Raw genomic sequence first — 18,776 nt, 5'->3', positions numbered from 1 at the left:
GATAAGGATAAAAGGACGAGGATGGATGGATGGAAAACCAAGTACATATTTATTTCATTGGAATTAAGATGATAAGTAGCAGCAAGGAGCTGCTAATCATAGAAGGGTAGGCATTCGAAATTAAAGCCATGGTCTGCTGTTTGGCCAGCATGGCAGCTTTGCTGGCACTGGGTCATGATCTCAGCACAGCAGCAAGTCTACAACAGGATGGCTGAAAAAGAAAAGAATAAAACTGGTGCAATGGTCTGGTCAAAGTCCAGAGCTCAGCCTTGACTTTAAGAGCTCAGGATAACTGGATGCTCTCAAACTCCAATGAACTGAAAGAACTGTGCAGCAAAATTCTTCCACAACAAGAAACTGACAAAGTCAAACAGAAAACAACCACTTCAGCTTATTGCTTCCAAAGGTGGCTCTACAAGCTCTTGAATCATGGGGTGTACTTTGTTTTTCTGCTGCTTTCACTGCTTCTGCATTTTGGTTTAATTTTTGTAACCCATCATTAATGTAAGTTGCTGTTAGTATTTACCTAATTTTAAGAACTGCTAAGGATCAAGTGATATTTTTAATCTAGTGACAGGTAAAACCTAGAATTGAAAGATAGTTTGCTTTCTTTTTCACATGACTGTAATTAATCTCAGTTATATGTATAATTCTCAAAATTGTAGGGAAATTGATTTAAAATTGAGGCCCGAGCACACTGAGAAATATAATATTATGTAATTTTTATTTTTGCATAAATAATACAAACACAGTAATTTTGCCCAAACATAAACGTCTGTATGAAATGACTAAATGGCTAAACCTGATAAAACTAACAATGAATGCAGATCCATTAGGACTTGGATTTCTGCACCCACAAGAAACTCTGTCTCAAGACAAAAATGATCCTCTCCAGCCTCCTCGACTCCTGGGAGCCCCACTAATGAGTCCTTATTTGTGATGTCATTTCCAGAGGATGCTGGCTAATGACCTTGCCTGTAACAAACAAAGCTTTTACTGTTCAAGCTTAGGCCTAATTAATCTCATCTGCATCCATTAGAAGGTTTTGCTCTCATGTAATTAAAGCTGCAGTGTAATGGGAAAGGATGTAGAGTGATATTAATGACTCATTAGTGTTCTTGAAAAGCTCAAGTAAACCTCTAATTGTCTAATAGTCATCTCGTCTTTGAAGAGCTGTAGAAGATAAGCCTGTAATCTCAGTTGCTGCACACAATGACCCGCTTTCTCAAGTCACACTTTTTATAATGTCTTTATAATGACTGTGAAAAATAATAGGTGCAAAAGATTACATTGTGCTCACACTTACTTGCTGTGGTGGCAATTGGCATAAATCATGTGCTGCAGACAGAATTTACAAGAAAGTGATAACTTCGCTAGAAATTTGAGTTTTGTTTTTGTTTTTCATAATTTGAGGGCAGATCAGAAAATTCACAATTTTATAATCACTCATAAAATGTTATATGCTATCACATTAGGAAATGTACCATCCAATCTTGGAGTACAGTAATGTACAGAACTCTGTCCAGTTCTGTAACAAACTAAGTACACCTGATGAGTCAGTAACTTCAATATAACCACGTTTAGAAGCAATAACTTAAAGTAATCATTTTTTGTATGATTTTATCAGTTCATGGTCAACTCCTCTGTGTACCCAGAGACATCTGGTTGCCTGTGGCTGCAAAACAAGACCAAATCATTACCCCTTCACCACCGTGCTGATAGTTAGTATGAGGCTGTTTGTGCTAATATGCTGTGTTTTGTTTTGTTTTGTCTTTTTTTGCTGAGATGTTCACTCCTTGGAAGTTTGTGGGTTGTGTTAACACACAGACCAGGCCTGAAAGCTGCCAAGATGTCTGCTTTTATAGGGGTGCTCGCACTTCCTGACGACCAGTTTTTCAAGTCTATTTTAGCAGCTCCTGACTGGTATACCTGCTCTCTTGATTACTTATATGTAATTTGTTTTCCCCTTCCCTACACAGAGTCATGTGAATACTTTTATAAGTAATTTTGAAATGTCCTTGAGACCACCCCCAAATATTAATACATTATTAATAATATAAAAATATATGATTACAATTTTTTCTAATTATACTGTCATCAGCTTTAAGAGCACTGATCTTGATGAAACTTGGCATAAACATTGCCAACAATTGTACATATTTGTACAGCTGACATTTCAACTAAACGCTGAATGGAGTTTCACTTAGAAATTAATTAATGTATCAGTAACATTAATCAATGTATCATTAATTATGCATTTTAATTTGAATTAGAATGGTGTGTCATAATATAATATATCAGCAGTTCTACGCTGACCCTGAAAACAGACCTTTTTTTTTTTTACATTATCACTAATTATTAGTGATAGAAACCAATGACGTGCACGTTCTCGCTGCTCAGCGGAACCAAAGTCACCAGCGACGGAAGTACTTTACGGATACACTTTCGTCCGTCACTGAAATGTTACCCCCTGCAGCGTCCGTGCAGGTTGGTTGTAAAAAGCCTGAAGTTATGAAGATTAGGACAAAAGTGCCTCGATAGAGACATTCGCCGAGAGACAATTAATAGGTAGGTACAAGGGGTAGTTTCTTTATCCTCATAGGTGTTTAACAGGCGTCGTCCAGGAACACGAAACGACGGCACAGCTGTGTTGTAACATCAGTGTAGCTAAACGTCCAGGGTAGCCTGACACTGACGAGTGTCAACGTTGCTTAACTAATTTAAAGTTGGAAGAGTTCAGTGTTATTTCACTCAGGTAAACATTACCAGAAAAAGAGTTATAATCAAAGTTTTGTATTTTGTATTTACTCTTTTTATCTTTCTTTCAAAGTTTGTTTGATGATCTGAAACGTGTGACAAGATGCAAAAATACTTTTTCTCAGCACTGTAAATATTGAATTGATATTTCACAACTCGGGTCAAAACACTGAATTCTGAAACAAAAAAAGCATTTGTATAGGTTACACAGGACCTTTAGAAAGGGCGGATGTATAAAAGTAACCACAATAATTCATAAAAATGACAAAAACTAACAACTATATTATTAGATAAAACTCCTAAGATACAGATCTCTGTTTACTGTCTTCAGCAGATCTCTCACATTACAGATTTTAAGATGCCTACAGGCCTGAGCAGCAGCTCTTTTGTGTTCTCATTATTAATAACAGTCTGCATTCTTGTCAGCAGTGTGACTGAGTCAGGACGTTGTATTCACACAGGATGGCGTCACCTCATGACCGCAGCCGGAAAGATGACGAGGATGACCCTGTTGAACAGATGATATCGCGCACTGGCTGCGCTGAGCTTCACTACGCCATCCAGGAATGCATGGCTGAACATCAGGACTGGCGAGCATGTCAAAGCCAAGTTCAGACGTTCAAAGACTGCATGATGAATTTCCAAAAGGCCCAAAAAGAACAGCTGAGGCAGCATCAGCCGCCCTCCACCAAGTCTGCGGCCAGCTGAATACAGAACATCTTGCAAACACATACAGTGCTGTGTTTGGGACTTGACTGACAACCTTAAATTGCAAAGACTGTACCTAATTTAATCATTAGAATTGAAAATAAAGCTCTAGCAGTATCATAAAATCCCTACTTACAGTCTCAAGTGTGTGATTTAGAGCCTGACTGATAATTGGGATTTAATAGGCAACATGAAATATCACTTAACTTCAGTTAGCTTGTGTTTAAGTGTGTATGTATGTAAAGAAATGCCATACTATGTGATTTGTGAATCAAAGTGCATTTGAAAGTTATCTTTTCAGGTAAAACGCTTTATTTTTGGTCAGTAATGTATTTTCTTTAAATAAAAATGAAAAGATTGTTTTCAGTCTTTTCATAGTTGCATGAAATTACCATGACTCTTGCCACAAATACATTTTTAGGGGAAAATCTGAAACTTTGGGATTTTTCATGACTTCAAGCCAAAGCAATAAAACACCCTTGGAATCTTTGGTGTTTAGCTTTAGGTAGATACAAAATTGTGCAAGCCACAGATATGAATAATGGTCTGTAAACATTAATTCAAGCCATGGGTGTTAACCCCCCCCCCAAAAAAAAAAGAGTTATAAAGAGTTTATTAAGAGTTCTCTGGAGAGAAATTTGCCTCAAAAGTGTTACAAATGTGTACAGCATGATCCACAAGCATAAACTAAGATTTACAAATGTGTGCAGTAATTTGTGTGTAACTTTTGAGGATTCACAAATGCATGCTGCAATTCATCACACAAATACAAAGCAATTTGAACACATAAAACTATTTTACAAATGTGTGCATCAAAGCCTGTAAGAAAAAAGGATCATTTACGCACAATTTATTGATTTCGGCTTCACGAGTCTGTCAAAAACACTTCTGTGCATGTCCTACATGCAATGTGAGTTTTGAGACAAATTTCACACAAATCGTAAATATGTGATCAACTGTGTACAGATCTGTGCACGGATCCAAAAATGTGAGCTGTATTCGTACAGTCCCTATCAAAAGTTTAAGACCACTTAAAAAATACAGCTGATCAAAAGTTTAGGAACGCGTGCCTTTAAAATGCCAAGTCTGTGCAAAACTGTAGATTCATTGTCATTTTCTGTCAGGTAGTCACACTGTCATGATGTTCTGATGGGAAAGACAAAAAAAAATGTTCCCTTTTTGAACTTGGTCGGGTTGTTGAAATGCATAAGTAGGGTCTCTCGCAGCGTGCCATCACTACTGAGGGGGGATGCAGTAAGACAGTCATTTGGAACTTCTTAAATGATCGTAAGGGGTATGAAACAAAAAAGTCAAGTGGAAGAACCAAAAACTTCACCAGTACTGAGCCAGAGGATCGAATTGGCTGTTCGTCAAGACACTGGACGATCCTTGTCCCAAATTAAGGCCGTTACCTGTGCCAACTGCAGCCCAATAACTATCAGATGGCATCTGAGACTGAAGGGCTGCAAAAACAAAAAACCATCTTGCAAAGGCCTCGTCTCTTTGAACACTACAGAACTGACTGTTTGGACTTTGCAAGAGGGCACCAAACATGGGACATTGAAAAGTGGAAGAAAGTTTTATTTCACCTTGATGGTCCTGATGGTTTCCAGCGTTACTGCCATGACAAGCAGATCCCACCTGAGATGCTTTCTACGCATCACAGTGGAGGGGGGGCCATAATGGTCTGGGGTGCTTTTTCCTTCAGTCGAACAGTAAAGCTTCAGGAAGTGCAGGGGCGTCAAACGGCTGCTGGCTATGTCCAGATGTTGCAGAGAGCATCTCTCATGACTGAGGGCCCTCATCTGTGTGGTAACGACTGGGCTTTTCAACAGGACATTGTACAGTACACAATGCCCGCAGAACAAGGGACTTCTTCCAGGAGAATAACATCACTCATTTGGACCATCCTGCTTGTTCCCCTATTCTAAATTCAATTCAGAACCTTTGAAGATGGATGGCAAGGGAAGTTTACTAAAATGAACAACAGTTCCAGACAGCACATGCCCTTCGTGTCGTCTTCACCACTTGGAGAAATGTTCTCACTCACCTGCTCACCTCATGGAAACGCTTGCATCAGCTTTAAAACAGCCTGTTTCGATTTAAGCATTGTTTTCAATAAATTGCATGCTCAAATAAATGTTTCGTCTCACTCCCATTTCTTCTTGTTGTATGTTGAAGCTCTACTTGGAACCTTGTTAAGATCCAACCATGCAAAATATGATTTTTTTTTTTTTTCAATTTTTCAAGTAGTCTTAAAGTTTTGATAGCGACTATATCTGGGATTCCTCTGTATTCTCTTCATGGAGTTCTCTCTGTAGCTTCCAGCAAAATCCAGCTGCATCAGAAAACAAGAGGTTGAACTACAAATGTGCTAAAAGCTTTAATGGGCCAGTAGAACTGTTGTTGGAAAAAAAAGTGTAGGGAAAGCCACAGTCAGACACAGCTTTTTAAATGAGTCCTGTGAGATGCTTCAACTTAGAAAACATTAAAACATTAATTGGAATTAGTTTATTTTAAGGACAGGAGAAGTTTGATGATCAAAGTAAGCAACAATTCTGCTCTCTATGGATCTAATTACTGCAAATAATTGGATATTGTTTAATGTTTTTCTCATTATATTGTAAGCATCACCTCATGAGATCAGTATAGGTAAACTGTATATATTTCGCTGTAAAGAGGTCAGACATGCAGCCACATGCTTGCAGCCTGTGCTGTCCAATCCTTTCAGAAAACATCAGGTGAGCTGCATTCACTCCTTTAACACATGCATGACTTCAAATGTGCTCATTAAACTACCATGTGAATTGTACCTGTATTGTAATGCCACTGTAACAATATGATTTTCTGTTCCTTAGACTAATAAGGTAGTCCTCAAACACAGGTGGTGGAATTCAACTATGATTTTTCAAAGGACTGTTTTAAACAGCTCTGCTATCATTCATCCTCCAGGTTTCTATATCATTGGATTTGAGACATTTCCTTTCATCAGTGTCTACTTTATCTTCCTGGCGTTTGTTTATGGTGTTACAGTGCTGTTTAACATTTTGGTGATTTATGTCATTGCTTCTACTCGTCGTTTGCACACTCCAAAATTTTGGGCTGTTGTCAACCTTGCAGTTATTGATCTGTTTCTTAACACTTGCACCATTCCCAGCATGATAAAAATATTTCTCATCAAAAACAACTTCATTCCATTTAACTTGTGTTTGCTACAGATGTATGTTTATTATGTGTTTGTATCTTTGGAGTCATTTGCTCTTGCTATACTTGCCTATGACCGGTTAATTGCAATATGTTTCCCTCTGCGTCATAACTCCATCAACACTGTGCAAAGCATGTGTTGTATTGTCAGTATAACATGGTTTCTTGTTATGGGAGTAATTGCATTTACAACAGGTATAATGACTCGACTCTCTTTTTGCAGGTCTGTGAGAGTGTTCAGCTATTTCTGTGACTATGCACCCGTGTTTCGGCTTGCCTGTAATGATAACACAATGCAGTGGTTTGCAGCTTCCTTTCTCAGTGTTTTGTTACTTTTTGTCCCTTTTACTTTCATTTTTCTGTCTTATGTCAGCATCCTGGTGACAGTGTTCAGGATGAAATCTGTGGACAGTCGGGTGAAAGCTTTGGCCACGTGTGCTGAGCATCTCATTCTTGTTGCTATATTTTACATTCCTCTTACTGTCATTTTCACAGTTGGTTTTTTTCTGGGTGTTGTTAATCCAGATCAGCGAGTTCTGAGTCTGTCGCTGGCCTCATGCATCCCACCTTGTATCAATCCTATTGTATATTCTTTGAAAACCAAAGCAATCAAAACCAGAGCACTGACACTGTTCAGAAAAACTAAAGTTAATGCATAACATAATAAATAGACTGAAATAGTTTGAAATGTCAAACTGATTTCACGTCATGGGGCACATACAGCCCACTTTGTTCTTAAATGGGCTAGATGAATGAAACTGTCCTTTATTTCAGTGTATAAAGTTTTAAATACAAGAAAACAAGGTGGTATTTTAGCTGTATGTCTTGGTTTTCTACATGTGTAGAGTTAAAGAAAAAGTTCTGGTACCTTATTGTCCAGACTGTCCTGTATTTATAAAACAAAGGTTATCTATAGGTGGTGAAAAACAGGAACTTTTCTGTCATTTAATCATTTATCTATTACTTCTTCTGGTTTACCATGATTGGTAATAGGGGAGGTTTTTTTTTTTAATAGGAAAAGCTGTTAATCATATGAAAATAATGTTTTTCCTTCCTTCACATGTTCTAGCCTGGCTGGATTATGCTGTTTTGTGCCCCCATGCCTTATATTGTTGCTCATAGCTTTAGTTTTTTGGTCATGGATTTTTGCCTAATTAGTCCCTAAGGCATCATCCTGTCGCTCCTGCCGACAAAAAAATGACTTAGGTAAGCTACGATGCCTGTTTAGAGACAGTGTCAAGCCTGAGGTAATGTCTAAACCTGAGTGTTTTACATCATTCAAGAAGAGGAGCGACAAAGTCTGTGATGTCTTTACTCTTAAACTACTTAAAGTACTACTTAAGAAATCCATCTATCTCACTATTCTGTTAATTATGTTTTCATATTATTAATTTGGTGGCTTGTGTGAATTTTTTTTCATAATACTTACACCATTTTTATGAGGTAATGAGTAGCATTGTGATAAATTATGGAACTTTAAATGTGAATATTGAAGTTTTAAAATTTGGATTAATTTGAAAGTTTTTTTATGAACCAATCAGGATTTCACATCTGTTATTTCAATAAGGAGAGCTTGTTAGAAGGAAATTTACACATAAGCTTCATTTAATTTAACTAGACTAATTTTGTGACTAAACTAAACTAACTGTCACATCATAAGTAACACTCCATATGTATACAATGGTTAAAATAAGTATTGAACATGTCACCATTTTCTAAATATATTTCTAAATATATTTATTTATTTATTGACATGACATTCTCAGCAGATGTCGGGAAAACTCATCCAGTCCACACATGCAAATTAATCAAACCACAGATGTCCATAAAATATGTGTAATTAGTTAGAAATGACACAGTACTGAACACATGACACGATACTGAACACACGACGAAAGGGAGGTGCAAAAAAACCTGACACCAGCTGTAATCTATCAGTGATTAGTAAGCAATCCTGCCACTTTGTGCAAATTAATGTCAGCTGGTTCAGTCCCAACTGATGCTACACAAGAAACATCTCATCATGGGTAAAACCAATGAGTCCTTGACCCTTGCAACCTTATTGCACCAAAAGATACAGATGGCACTGGCTACAAAAGAATTTCTAAACTACTGAAGGTTCCAGCGAGCATTGTTGGAGCCATAATCCAGAAGTGGAAAGAACATAATTTCTCCATAAACCAGCCACGACCAAGTGCTCACCGCAAGATTTCACACAGAGGAGTGAAAAAAATAAGCAGATACAATTGTGTCAAAGAAAACAATGGCCTATATGCACACTCATGACACAAGATTCCATTACTAAAGAAAAAGCATGTTGCAGGTGCTTTTTCAGTTTGCTGAACAACATTTGGACAAGCCTGTAAAAGAATGGGAGGATGTAGTCTGGTCAGATTAAACAAAAATTGAACTCTTTGGATGCCATAATAAACACTATGTTTGGTGGAGAAAAGGCAGCACATATCACCCCAAAAACATCATACTAATTGTAAAGTTTGAAGGTGAAATTTGGAGGTGGGAAAATCATGGTGTTGGGCTGTGGCACTGGAACACGACACATTACTGAAGGAAGGATGAATGGAAAAATGTAACGAGACATTCTTTATAAAAATCTGCTGCCTTCTATCAGGATGATTAAGATGAAACATAAGTGGAAGCTTCAGCAAGACAATGAACCTAAGCGGACAGCCAGGGGACCTCTCTGTTTGTTTTAGAGACAGAACACAAAGCTGCTAGAATGGCCAAGCCAATCACCTGGCCTGAATTCAACTGAAAATCTATGGAGAGAACTAAAGGTCAGAGTTCTTAGGAGGCAACCTTCAGGATTTGAAGACTGTTTGTGTAGAAGAATGGGCCAAAATCACAGCCGAGCAATGCATGGGACTAGTTTCTCCATACAGAAGGCGTCTAAAAGCTGTCATTGTCCACAAAGGCTTCTGTATGATGTATTAAAGAAATTTCAGTTAGCATGTTCAGTACATTTTCCCTTTGTCATTACTCATTATTGCAAATAATTTAAGGAAATCTATGGTTTTTGTTGCTTTGCATGTGTGGATTGGATGAGTTGTTACTGACATCTGCTGAGAATTCCATGTCAACAGCACCTTTAGCAATATATTTACTTGGAAAATTGTTGATGTATGTATATTTCGCCAATCTCCAAGCTTCTCTGGGTTCTGGAATATTTATATATTCAGAGAGCACTTAACCGTTTTTATTTACCAAACAATCTGCACAATTAAAGTTTGGTTTAATTTTTAATAAAATTGTGACCTGCATTTTAATTGCGTTCCTTGTTTTTAAATATGAGTAGTAAGCAAATTTGAGTTATATTTACTTCATGTCCTATTTAAGTGAAGTATTATTCAGTTTTGACGTTAAATGAACAACAGCTCTGAGTTAGGTGAAGGTGGAGGAGGTGGTTGAAGAGTACAGGTCGAAGAGGAGCTTGTTGATGAAAAAAGATTAAATTTCGTGAGTAAATCAGTGTGTTCGGTCAGAAGGCTGAGTGTACAGTGCTTTAGTGCTAAAGTCACTGGAAATATTGGCTGAAATACAGAGACCCCATGAGTTCTTTTAACTTTGGCCAGGCCTGGCAGTTGAACAGGCCTCAGGGAGTGTAGCTTTACATAGTTCTTCTTTTCACATGTTTTTATTTTCCAAAAGACTAATAAACTGCATTTCTTTCAGCATCCCATTTGGACATATATTTTTTACACTTCACTCAGTAATTCATACAAACCAAGTTGCTCTCCACTGGTTTGTATCCTGCTCCACTGCAGTATGAATGTGTGTGAATGTTAGATAGAAAACACTTACATAGGAAAAGAACAGAAAAAAATGCTTGTATGAATCAGTGAATGAGACAACTTGTATAAAATCACTCTGAGCGCTCAGTTAGAGTAGAAAGAACCAGCATAAGAACCAGTCTATTTACCAAGTTTATAAAAAGGAAATTCAGATTTCATTCCACATATTCCTTATTTAGCACTCCTACAGATTCAATACATACAGACTTCTATGATTTTATCATCTCTAGTACCGTACCGAACCCTGTTACTAGTATTAGCATTTTCCATAGAATTATGTCTTAATTACTTAGAAACTGCTTCCCTGTAGACTTATTCATAGTGCTCTTTCTCATAGAGCGACATCACATATATAATATTGTACTATAGTATATAGTAAAATATTACGTACATATTAACACAGGATAGTGCAAGAGCCTCCTTAACATCAGTTTTCATTCAATATATTCAGACTTTCATTCTACATATACATATATTATATTCCTCGTCAAACAAGAGGAGAAAAGCAACAAATAGTTTGTCCATTTTGTAAAACTCTGACATTTGTTAAATAAACAAGGTTGTTTGGACTAATGTTAAGAAACTTTCGTTGGCTTTTTTGTCAAAGAAACATTATTCCCATGTTTACAACCTCAATAATATTTCAGCAACTCCCCAACTTGGTCAGACACATTTTAAATGAGTCCTGTGAGATGCTTCAACTTAGAAAACATTAAAACATTAATTAGAATGAGTTTGTTTTGAGGAAAAGAAAAGTTGGTGATCAAAGTAAGCCACAGTTCTCTCTCTATGGATCAAATTAGTGCAAATAATTGGGTACAGTTGTAAGCATCACTTCATGAGATCAGTATAGGTAAACTGTATATATTTCGCTGTAAAGAGGTCAGACATGCAGCCACATGCTTGCAGCCTGTGCTGTCCAATCCTTTCAGAAAACATCAGGTGAGCTGCATTCACTCCTTTAACACATGCATGACTTCAAATGTGCTCATTAAACTGCCATGTGAATTGTACCTGTAATTTAACGTAACAATATGATTTTCTGTTCCTTAGACTAATAAGGTAGTCCTCAAACACAGGTGGTGGAGTTCAACTATGATTTTTCAAAGGACTGTTTTAAACAGCTCTGCTATCATTCATCCTCCAGGTTTCTATATCATTGGATTTGAGACATTTCCTTTCATCAGTGTCTACTTTATCTTCCTGGCGTTTGTTTATGGTGTTACAGTGCTGTTTAACATTTTGGTGATTTATGTCATTGCTTCTACTCGTCGTTTGCACACTCCAAAATTTTTGGCTGTTGTCAACCTTGCAGTTATTGATCTGTTTCTTAACACTTGTACCATTCCCAGCATGTTAAAAATATTTCTCATCAAAAACAACTTCATTCCATTTAACTTGTGTTTGCTACAGATGTATGTTTATTATGTGTTTGTATCTTTGGAGTCATTTGCTCTTGCTATACTTGCCTATGACCGGTTAATTGCAATATGTTTCCCTCTGCGTCATAACTCCATCAACACTGTGAGAAGCATGTGTTGTATTGTCAGCGTATCGTGGATTATTAATATGGGAATAACAGCTTTTGCAACAGGTATAATGACTCGACTCTCCTTTTTGCAGGTCTGTGAGAGTGTTCAGCTATTTCTGTGACTATGCACCTGTGTTTCGGCTTGCCTGTAATGATAACACAATGCAGTGGTTTGCAGCTTCCTTTTTCAGTATTTTGTTACTTTTTGTCCCTTTTACTTTCATTTTTCTGTCTTATGTCAGCATCCTGGTGACAGTGTTCAGGATGAAATCTGTGGACAGTCGGGTGAAAGCTTTGGCCACGTGTGCTGAGCATCTCATTCTTGTTGCTATATTTTACATTCCTCTTATTGTTATTTTCACAGTTGGTTTTTTTCTGGGTGTTGTTCATCCAGATCAGCGAGTTCTGAGTCTGTCGCTGGCCTCATGCATCCCACCTTGTATCAATCCTATTGTATATTCTTTGAAAACCAAAGATATCAAAAACAGAGCACCGACCCTGTCAGAACTAAAGTTAAAACTCCTGGAGTTTTCTTTAGATGCCTTTCCAGCTTTGACAAAAGTCCAGCTGGAATAACCACATTTACTCAGGGCCTTCTTGATGTGCTGTTCTTCTGCCTCCCTGGCCGCTGTGTCAGTGGTGATGGTGTTCGCTCTGTGTTGTAGCCAGTGTTGGGTAAGTTACTTTAAATTAGTAACTTAGTTACATTACTAGTTACTTCTATCAAAAGTAACTCAGTTACTTCAAGTTACTCGTTACTTTCAGAGTAACTAGTTACTAGGGAAAGTAACTTTGGTTTTACTCAGAATTCTCTTGTTAATGTGTTGCTTCCGTAACTGGATATCCAGCAAGATTGCCAGTCTTCTAGCTTGCTTACTTGCCACAAGTGCACTGTGCCACCTACCAAGACAAAGGAAAAAATAATGTGCACACTTCCACGAGAGAAATCCCACGTCTGATTCTATCCTAGCCTGCTTTTTACATCCAACACAAAAACTGCAGTCGTGGTGCTTTCGATTGTACTCAGAACTCGGAAATTCTGCCTTCCGAATAGGAAGATGTAGGTAACACCAGACTGCAGATGAGCTGCATACAGGGCTGGACTGGGACAGAAAATTGGCCCGGAGAATTTGACTAGAGACCGGCCCACCATTATAGGAAAAATCATAAAGCCTTTGAATGAAAATAAACACTGTTGTGACAGTGATGTACACTGTTCTGATGGTATATATGTATCAATCTACCAATCGTTTGTTGTAAGATTCAGATAATTATTTATTAAAAGCTAGAAATTTTAAATGAGAATAAGAAATTATTTCCTTGTGCCCCCCTTTCCCTGTTAATGCCCTACCTGCCCCCTGGCAACACTTTGCTAGACCCGCCCCTGCACAGTTACCAGCTGTCAGCTACATAAAAAAAGGATCCTGGTGTTATTTGTCTCTCAGAAACAGTTCATAACTTCTCTTCAACTCATTCATGTCACCTAAAAGGTAAACCTGTTTCTCCATCACAGCTCTGATGATTCAGTAAGGACATCTCCTGGTTTCATCTTCATGTTTCCCTCTCACCACATATCCAAACCGTATCATGACCAGCAGCTTTACAGCTGTGGCTCCAGCAAACATCAGCTGATACTAGAAATTAATATTAAATAAATTCTAACAACAGCTGATCAAGCTTAAACGTGCTGCTGTTGTTTAGCGCAACATCCGCTGGTTTCCTCTTTCTGGAGCAAAGTGGGCGATAAATAAACAAGAGAGAAAAGCCGATCAGCTGATCATTGATCAGTTTCATGATTGAAGTAGCAACAGGAGAGGGAGGAGAGGATGAGAGAAGAAGAGGCAGCTGTGCGGCGTAAAGACAGAGTAACTCCAGCTTTGTGTCTTTTTCATTGTAGCTGAAGTCCGGGACAAACTGTTCCTTTTCACCTCAATACGAAACGCGTGATATTTTCTCTGAATACGAGACGATTACGGGACGGTTGGCAACTCTAATATTTAACCTTATGAACAAAATAAAGTTCAACATCATTAACTTCATAGCACCCACCCAGCTGTATAGAAACTCCGTCATGCTAGCTAGCACGCAGTACGAAAAAGTCAGCACAACGAAAATAAACTCCACCTAAACTTGGTTCATATCTGACCCAGATGGACTGCAGGTCATAACTTCTTACCTGAAGTTCAGTTCACCTGACACTCGGGCCGGCGGCCGCCTCGAGTCTCTCCTCTTGCCTCCCTTTTCCTTCATCCACCTGCTGGCCTCCACCACTTGCTAATGTTACTGAATCTGTGGAAGCTCCGCGATAGCCACCACACGAAGTAACGAATAACGAGCCTATCTAAATCCCAGTAACGAGTAACACGTTCCTGGTTTTGGCATAATAACTAGTTACCGTGCTCGTTACCACAATAATAACGTAGTTACTGTAACGCGTTACTTAATAACGCGTTAGTCCCAACACTGGTTGTAGCGTCCTGATGACACCCAGTTTGTGCTCCAGTGGATAATGAGAGTCAAACCTTAAATACTGATCCCTATGTGTAGGTTTACGGTACACGTCAGCTTTTAGATGTCCCCCATTACTGATGGAAATCTCACAGTCTAAGAAGGCTAACCTGCCACTTTCATATTCTCCCTGGTGAATTTGATGTGTCGGTCCACCGAGTTAATGTGATCCGTACAATGTAGTACGTCCTGAGATTTGATTTTCACCCAGGAGAATGAAGAAGTTACTTGGATGAGTGACGAAACGTTTCTCCCACAAAACGCTACATCCAGATGAACAGAATCAACTTTTGGAGAGAGACAAGTGAAACCTTTGGATACATTTATTCTCACATTTTGAGAGTCTTTAACAAGTTTAACAAGCTAAAAGCTGGGACTGTGACAGGTTGAGAAATATTCCCAAAAGGGACATGTGCGCAACCCCTGTGAATATGGGATGAGTCAAAAGTAGCATAGATGGTAAGAGGATTAAGTTTTACTTTCAATAAACCACAAGTAATCATGTCTTAGGTAAAACAGGACAGGATAATTTGTGAGGATAGGTCTTCTTCCTCTTAAAATGTGTCTTGTAAAACCTAGTGTACAATCTTCCTACCCTCTTATACATGATTTAAAAATTCATTTATGAACTCTAAAAAGAGCTGTTTGATATCATTTGGCATAAACACTCATTATGAGAGAATTCTAGTCCTGGATTAAACTGTCCCGTGCCACACTGTGAACTCATGGTATTACAAATTGGACCCATTACACAATTTTTATTTGCTTATATATATATATATATATATATATATATATTTTTTTTTTTAAATCTACACTCATTATGTAATATTAGCATATCATTCTGTAATGTCTGTCACCATTTTTTTCAGGTCATCAGGAATAACTTAAACATGGGTATCAAAACATACACTTCAAACAGTGTGCCATTTGTTCTGTACTCTTCTGTATACAATTATATCAGCACATTATGCTGTAGTTCACGATTCACATGATGCAGTAAAAGACAGTAATACTGGTATTATGATGAGAGCGTGCCCTCTAGTGGATTTATGTGTACAGTGCAGGGTTTCATGAGTTACGCTGGTAAATTTGAAATTGCAACAATCCCTGAAAGGTAAGTTTGATTAATTACGTTATGTATCAATATTTTATGTATCAATAAACTTCTTTTAAGATTTAGATTCATTAGCAGATTGCTGACCGATCTACAATAGAGTCTATAAAGTAGAGTCTTTATTTAGAATTTTACAGAGTATGCACTTCACAAAACAGCACCACAGTGTTGATGTGATGGACAAAAAATGTGACAGAATATGTCAATCAGTAGAGGTTTGCCATAGAAGACCACTAAATGCACAGACCAAGAACTAAAGGCAAGCTTCCTACAAATTTATTTTAAGTAGAGAGAAAAAAATTCAATATTAAAAATGTGTTTGAGTTTTTTTAATTTTTAATACAGTTAAGTACAATTTGGGTGGACTGTCCCGGGCTCTGTGGGGCCAGGAGGCGCTGCTGCACTGGGCCCCGGTCTGGATGGGCCTGGGCCCCCTTTCCCTGGCGGGTCGCGGAGTATAGGGGTGCCTACTGGGGTCAGCGGGGGAGCTGGCCCCAGGGAGGGGTCACCTGCCCCTCCCTTCCTTCCCTCCCCATCTCCAGCTGCCTCCCTCTTCCCGCTCCACCACAACCACCCACACATGCAGGACCTTGGAGTAGGGGTATGTCACCAGGGTGCAGAGGAGGCTACCCCCCCGTCCCCTTCTGGCTGCCTCTGCCTCAATTTTATCCCACAACTTAGACATTCACATTACTCACGCTCTCATTACACATACATATAGGATCTTGGGGGTGGGCACGATACACGGAATCCAAAGTACCATCAGGGTGTACACCCCACCCCTGGCGTCGTTGCCCACCTCTCAAGGTTAAATACACGTAGACATTGAGGGCTAGCAGGAGGGACCATGCGCTTACCTGCTGCTCTCTGGCAGGTAGCTCCATGCCCTCCTGGGTTTTAAATGCACCTTAGAACACACATGCATCAACACTACAATGAGCGGGTGGAGGGAGGTTTGGAGTCTTCTCTCACCGCCGTTCTCTGTGACCTGCTGGAGCGGGGGGGCTAGGAGGAGGAGTTGGCCGTCCGACTGCAGTCTGGAGTGTGGGGCCTCCCTGCTGCTGCGGAGTCGGGGCGGTCTGCCTCTCCCCACCGCAGGGAAAAGGGTAACACCACCTGGGTCTGGGTGCAGTTCCCCCTCCAGGGGTAAGGGTACCTAGACCCGGTTTGTAGAGTACGCTTGGGGAGTGTGATCGTGTGTACAGCGTCTCTTTATGTCTGTCTCCACGTTGGTTGAGTGTGGAGTAAGTGCATATGAGAGCATGAGGGTGGGAATGGATGTTTGTATCTGTGTGTGCCTGTATTTCTGTGTCTATATGTCAGGTTGGGTGTCAGGCGCCACCTCTCTGGGGACATCTCAGGCCCTCCAAGGTTTGGAGGCCTATCTCCCCCTACCACCACTTCCCCTGCCGGTGGCGGACTCCCTCAGGTGTCGGTGTGTTGGTGGTTCTTTGTGTCCGGGGGTGGGCGTCCAGGTACACACCGGCTGACTTCTTGGCGGCCGCTTATCGGGGCCTGGAGCCTGGGGCTTGCTCGGGCCACTTCGGAGGCGGGGTGCCCCCGGCCTCTCGGCCTGGGGCTCGGTCACTCAGGCACGGCTGGCTGCCGGCGGAGCTGCAACTCCCCCTGGCTTCTGCTCCGCAGCTGCTGAGTGAGCCCTCATCTCGGACTCTCCTCAGCTCTTTCTGGGACAGTGGCGCGGCTGCCCCTCTGTTGGTCTTCCTTGGTCTCTTGTGTTCTGGGGGCCTCTGGATGTCTGGAGTTTTGATCTCCTCCATACCTGCTTCATGCCCTGGAGGACGGGGCTGTGGCCCCCCCACACCCTCTAGCAGATCATTACATGAAGGAACCTTTTAAAAAAAAAACAAGCGCGTCCATGCTCACAGGTGTACACACGGGTGATCACACCCACAAACTACACCCTTTTTGGCTCCTACCTCAAAGCACACTGTGTTCTGTTGATCTTATGTGCTGCACAATAATGTTTAATATTTAGTATTTACTGTCATATTCCCATATATCATTGTGATGCTGTTTATTCTATTACTCTTGTTCTCTTCTGCTTGTTTTCTTTTTTCTTTCTCAGCAGGTGATCCAGGTGATTGATATATGCATTTTTTATTTCTTTTTTTTTTTTCTGCTCATTCTGTTGGTTTTTGTTTTTTGCCCTTCTCCCCCGTCCCTCTTCTCAGCTGTTTCTCTTTCCCTCTTTCTTTCTCCCCTTCTTTCCCCCAGTCAAGTCTGTCCCGTATTCAGTAAGTGAAAATAAAATAAACAATAAAAGGTGAATCAAATGGACCATTACGGCAAGGCTGGGATGGTCAATTTGGTAAAGTAAATCCGTTGGGCATCTTTCTTTGCCTTTAGACAACAATTCTGATGGCAAAAGAGCCAAACGGGACAGGCAAAAAAAAAAAAAAAAAAAAAAGTACAATTTCAAACCACTAGATGGTGGCAGAAACATTGTGAAACAGTGAACAGCTGATTGTAAGTAGAACAGTCAAAGTTTATTATCGCACCCACACTGCTACTTCTCAGTCCGCACCTTAACCTTGTCAGATCTCCTGTTGAAGCCCGAATGGTGGTTTGCTGCTATGCTCTAGATTTACCTCTTTATTTGCTCTGATTAGTTTTCCACACCACTTGTGGTGAGCAACTTGTCTGGTCTGTCTTGTCTGTCCCCACACACACCAAACTTCAATATTTTGTGAATGAACCCATTTTAGAAACATTTATGAAATATGAAACGATGGTCACTGCAAGGTTTTCCAACAGCAATAATGCATTCAGGAGTCAGCAGAGAAGAAGCCATTCCCCCAAACAGTCACAATACAGAGACAACACAGGAAGACATAATTATATATACATATATATGGGTGTGTGTGTGTGTGTGTGTAGAGAGAAAGAGAGGAAATATATACAATATGTAAAATAATAATACTCAAGTTTTCAAGACATTTTATTTCTATCCTGTACTCTCCACTGATGTAACATAACGACTCCTCCTGCATAATCCTGATTAAAATATGTTGTAGCCTTTCCTCTTGCTGCAGTGCCCCAATCTTTAGATCAAAATATTTTCAGTTCCCCACTACAACTTTCCTCCTCCCCATACACCTACATAATGACACTTTAACACTTC

The 18,776-nt window shown here is 39.6% G+C and overlaps 2 protein-coding genes and 1 pseudogene across 4 annotated transcripts; all 3 read left to right on the top strand.

The window, feature by feature from the left end:
- The first annotated feature begins 2,432 nt into the window (after positions 1-2,432).
- LOC120733623 (cytochrome c oxidase assembly factor 4 homolog, mitochondrial) lies at positions 2,433-4,767 on the top strand. Of its 3 annotated transcripts, none has more exons than XM_040031919.1 (2): positions 2,433-2,568; positions 3,187-4,767. In XM_040031919.1, the coding sequence occupies exon 2, from the start codon at positions 3,220-3,222 to the stop codon at positions 3,463-3,465; it is 246 nt and encodes an 81-aa protein (XP_039887853.1). In that variant the 5' UTR covers positions 2,433-2,568; positions 3,187-3,219; the 3' UTR covers positions 3,466-4,767. The 3 variants fall into 3 exon arrangements, with proteins under 3 accessions (XP_039887853.1, XP_039887851.1, XP_039887852.1); XM_040031917.1 differs by having other exon boundaries at positions 3,184-4,767; XM_040031918.1 differs by having other exon boundaries at positions 2,434-2,568; positions 3,219-4,767.
- A 1,598-nt stretch (positions 4,768-6,365) lies between these two features.
- LOC120734088 (olfactory receptor 2AT4-like) lies at positions 6,366-7,328 on the top strand. Its single transcript, XM_040032660.1, has one exon. It carries the CDS (start codon positions 6,366-6,368, stop codon positions 7,326-7,328), a length of 963 nt encoding a protein of 320 aa, XP_039888594.1.
- Positions 7,329-11,547: 4,219 nt separating this feature from the next.
- On the top strand, positions 11,548-18,205 carry LOC120734087 (annotated as a pseudogene).
- The last annotated feature ends 571 nt before the right edge of the window (positions 18,206-18,776 follow it).

This window comes from Simochromis diagramma, unplaced genomic scaffold, assembly GCF_900408965.1.
Source record: "Simochromis diagramma unplaced genomic scaffold, fSimDia1.1 OVJJ01000216.1, whole genome shotgun sequence".
Taxonomy (NCBI): domain Eukaryota; kingdom Metazoa; phylum Chordata; class Actinopteri; order Cichliformes; family Cichlidae; genus Simochromis; species Simochromis diagramma.
Note: the sequence above shows the minus strand (reverse complement) of the source record. Positions and strands in the feature narration are given on the sequence as shown.

Excerpts from the sequence above, each read along its gene's own strand:
- LOC120733623 (XM_040031919.1), top strand. The coding sequence starts at position 3,220 with ATGGCGTCACCTCATGACCGCAGCCGGAAAGATGACGAGGATGACCCT.
- LOC120734088 (XM_040032660.1), top strand. The coding sequence starts at position 6,366 with ATGATTTTTCAAAGGACTGTTTTAAACAGCTCTGCTATCATTCATCCT.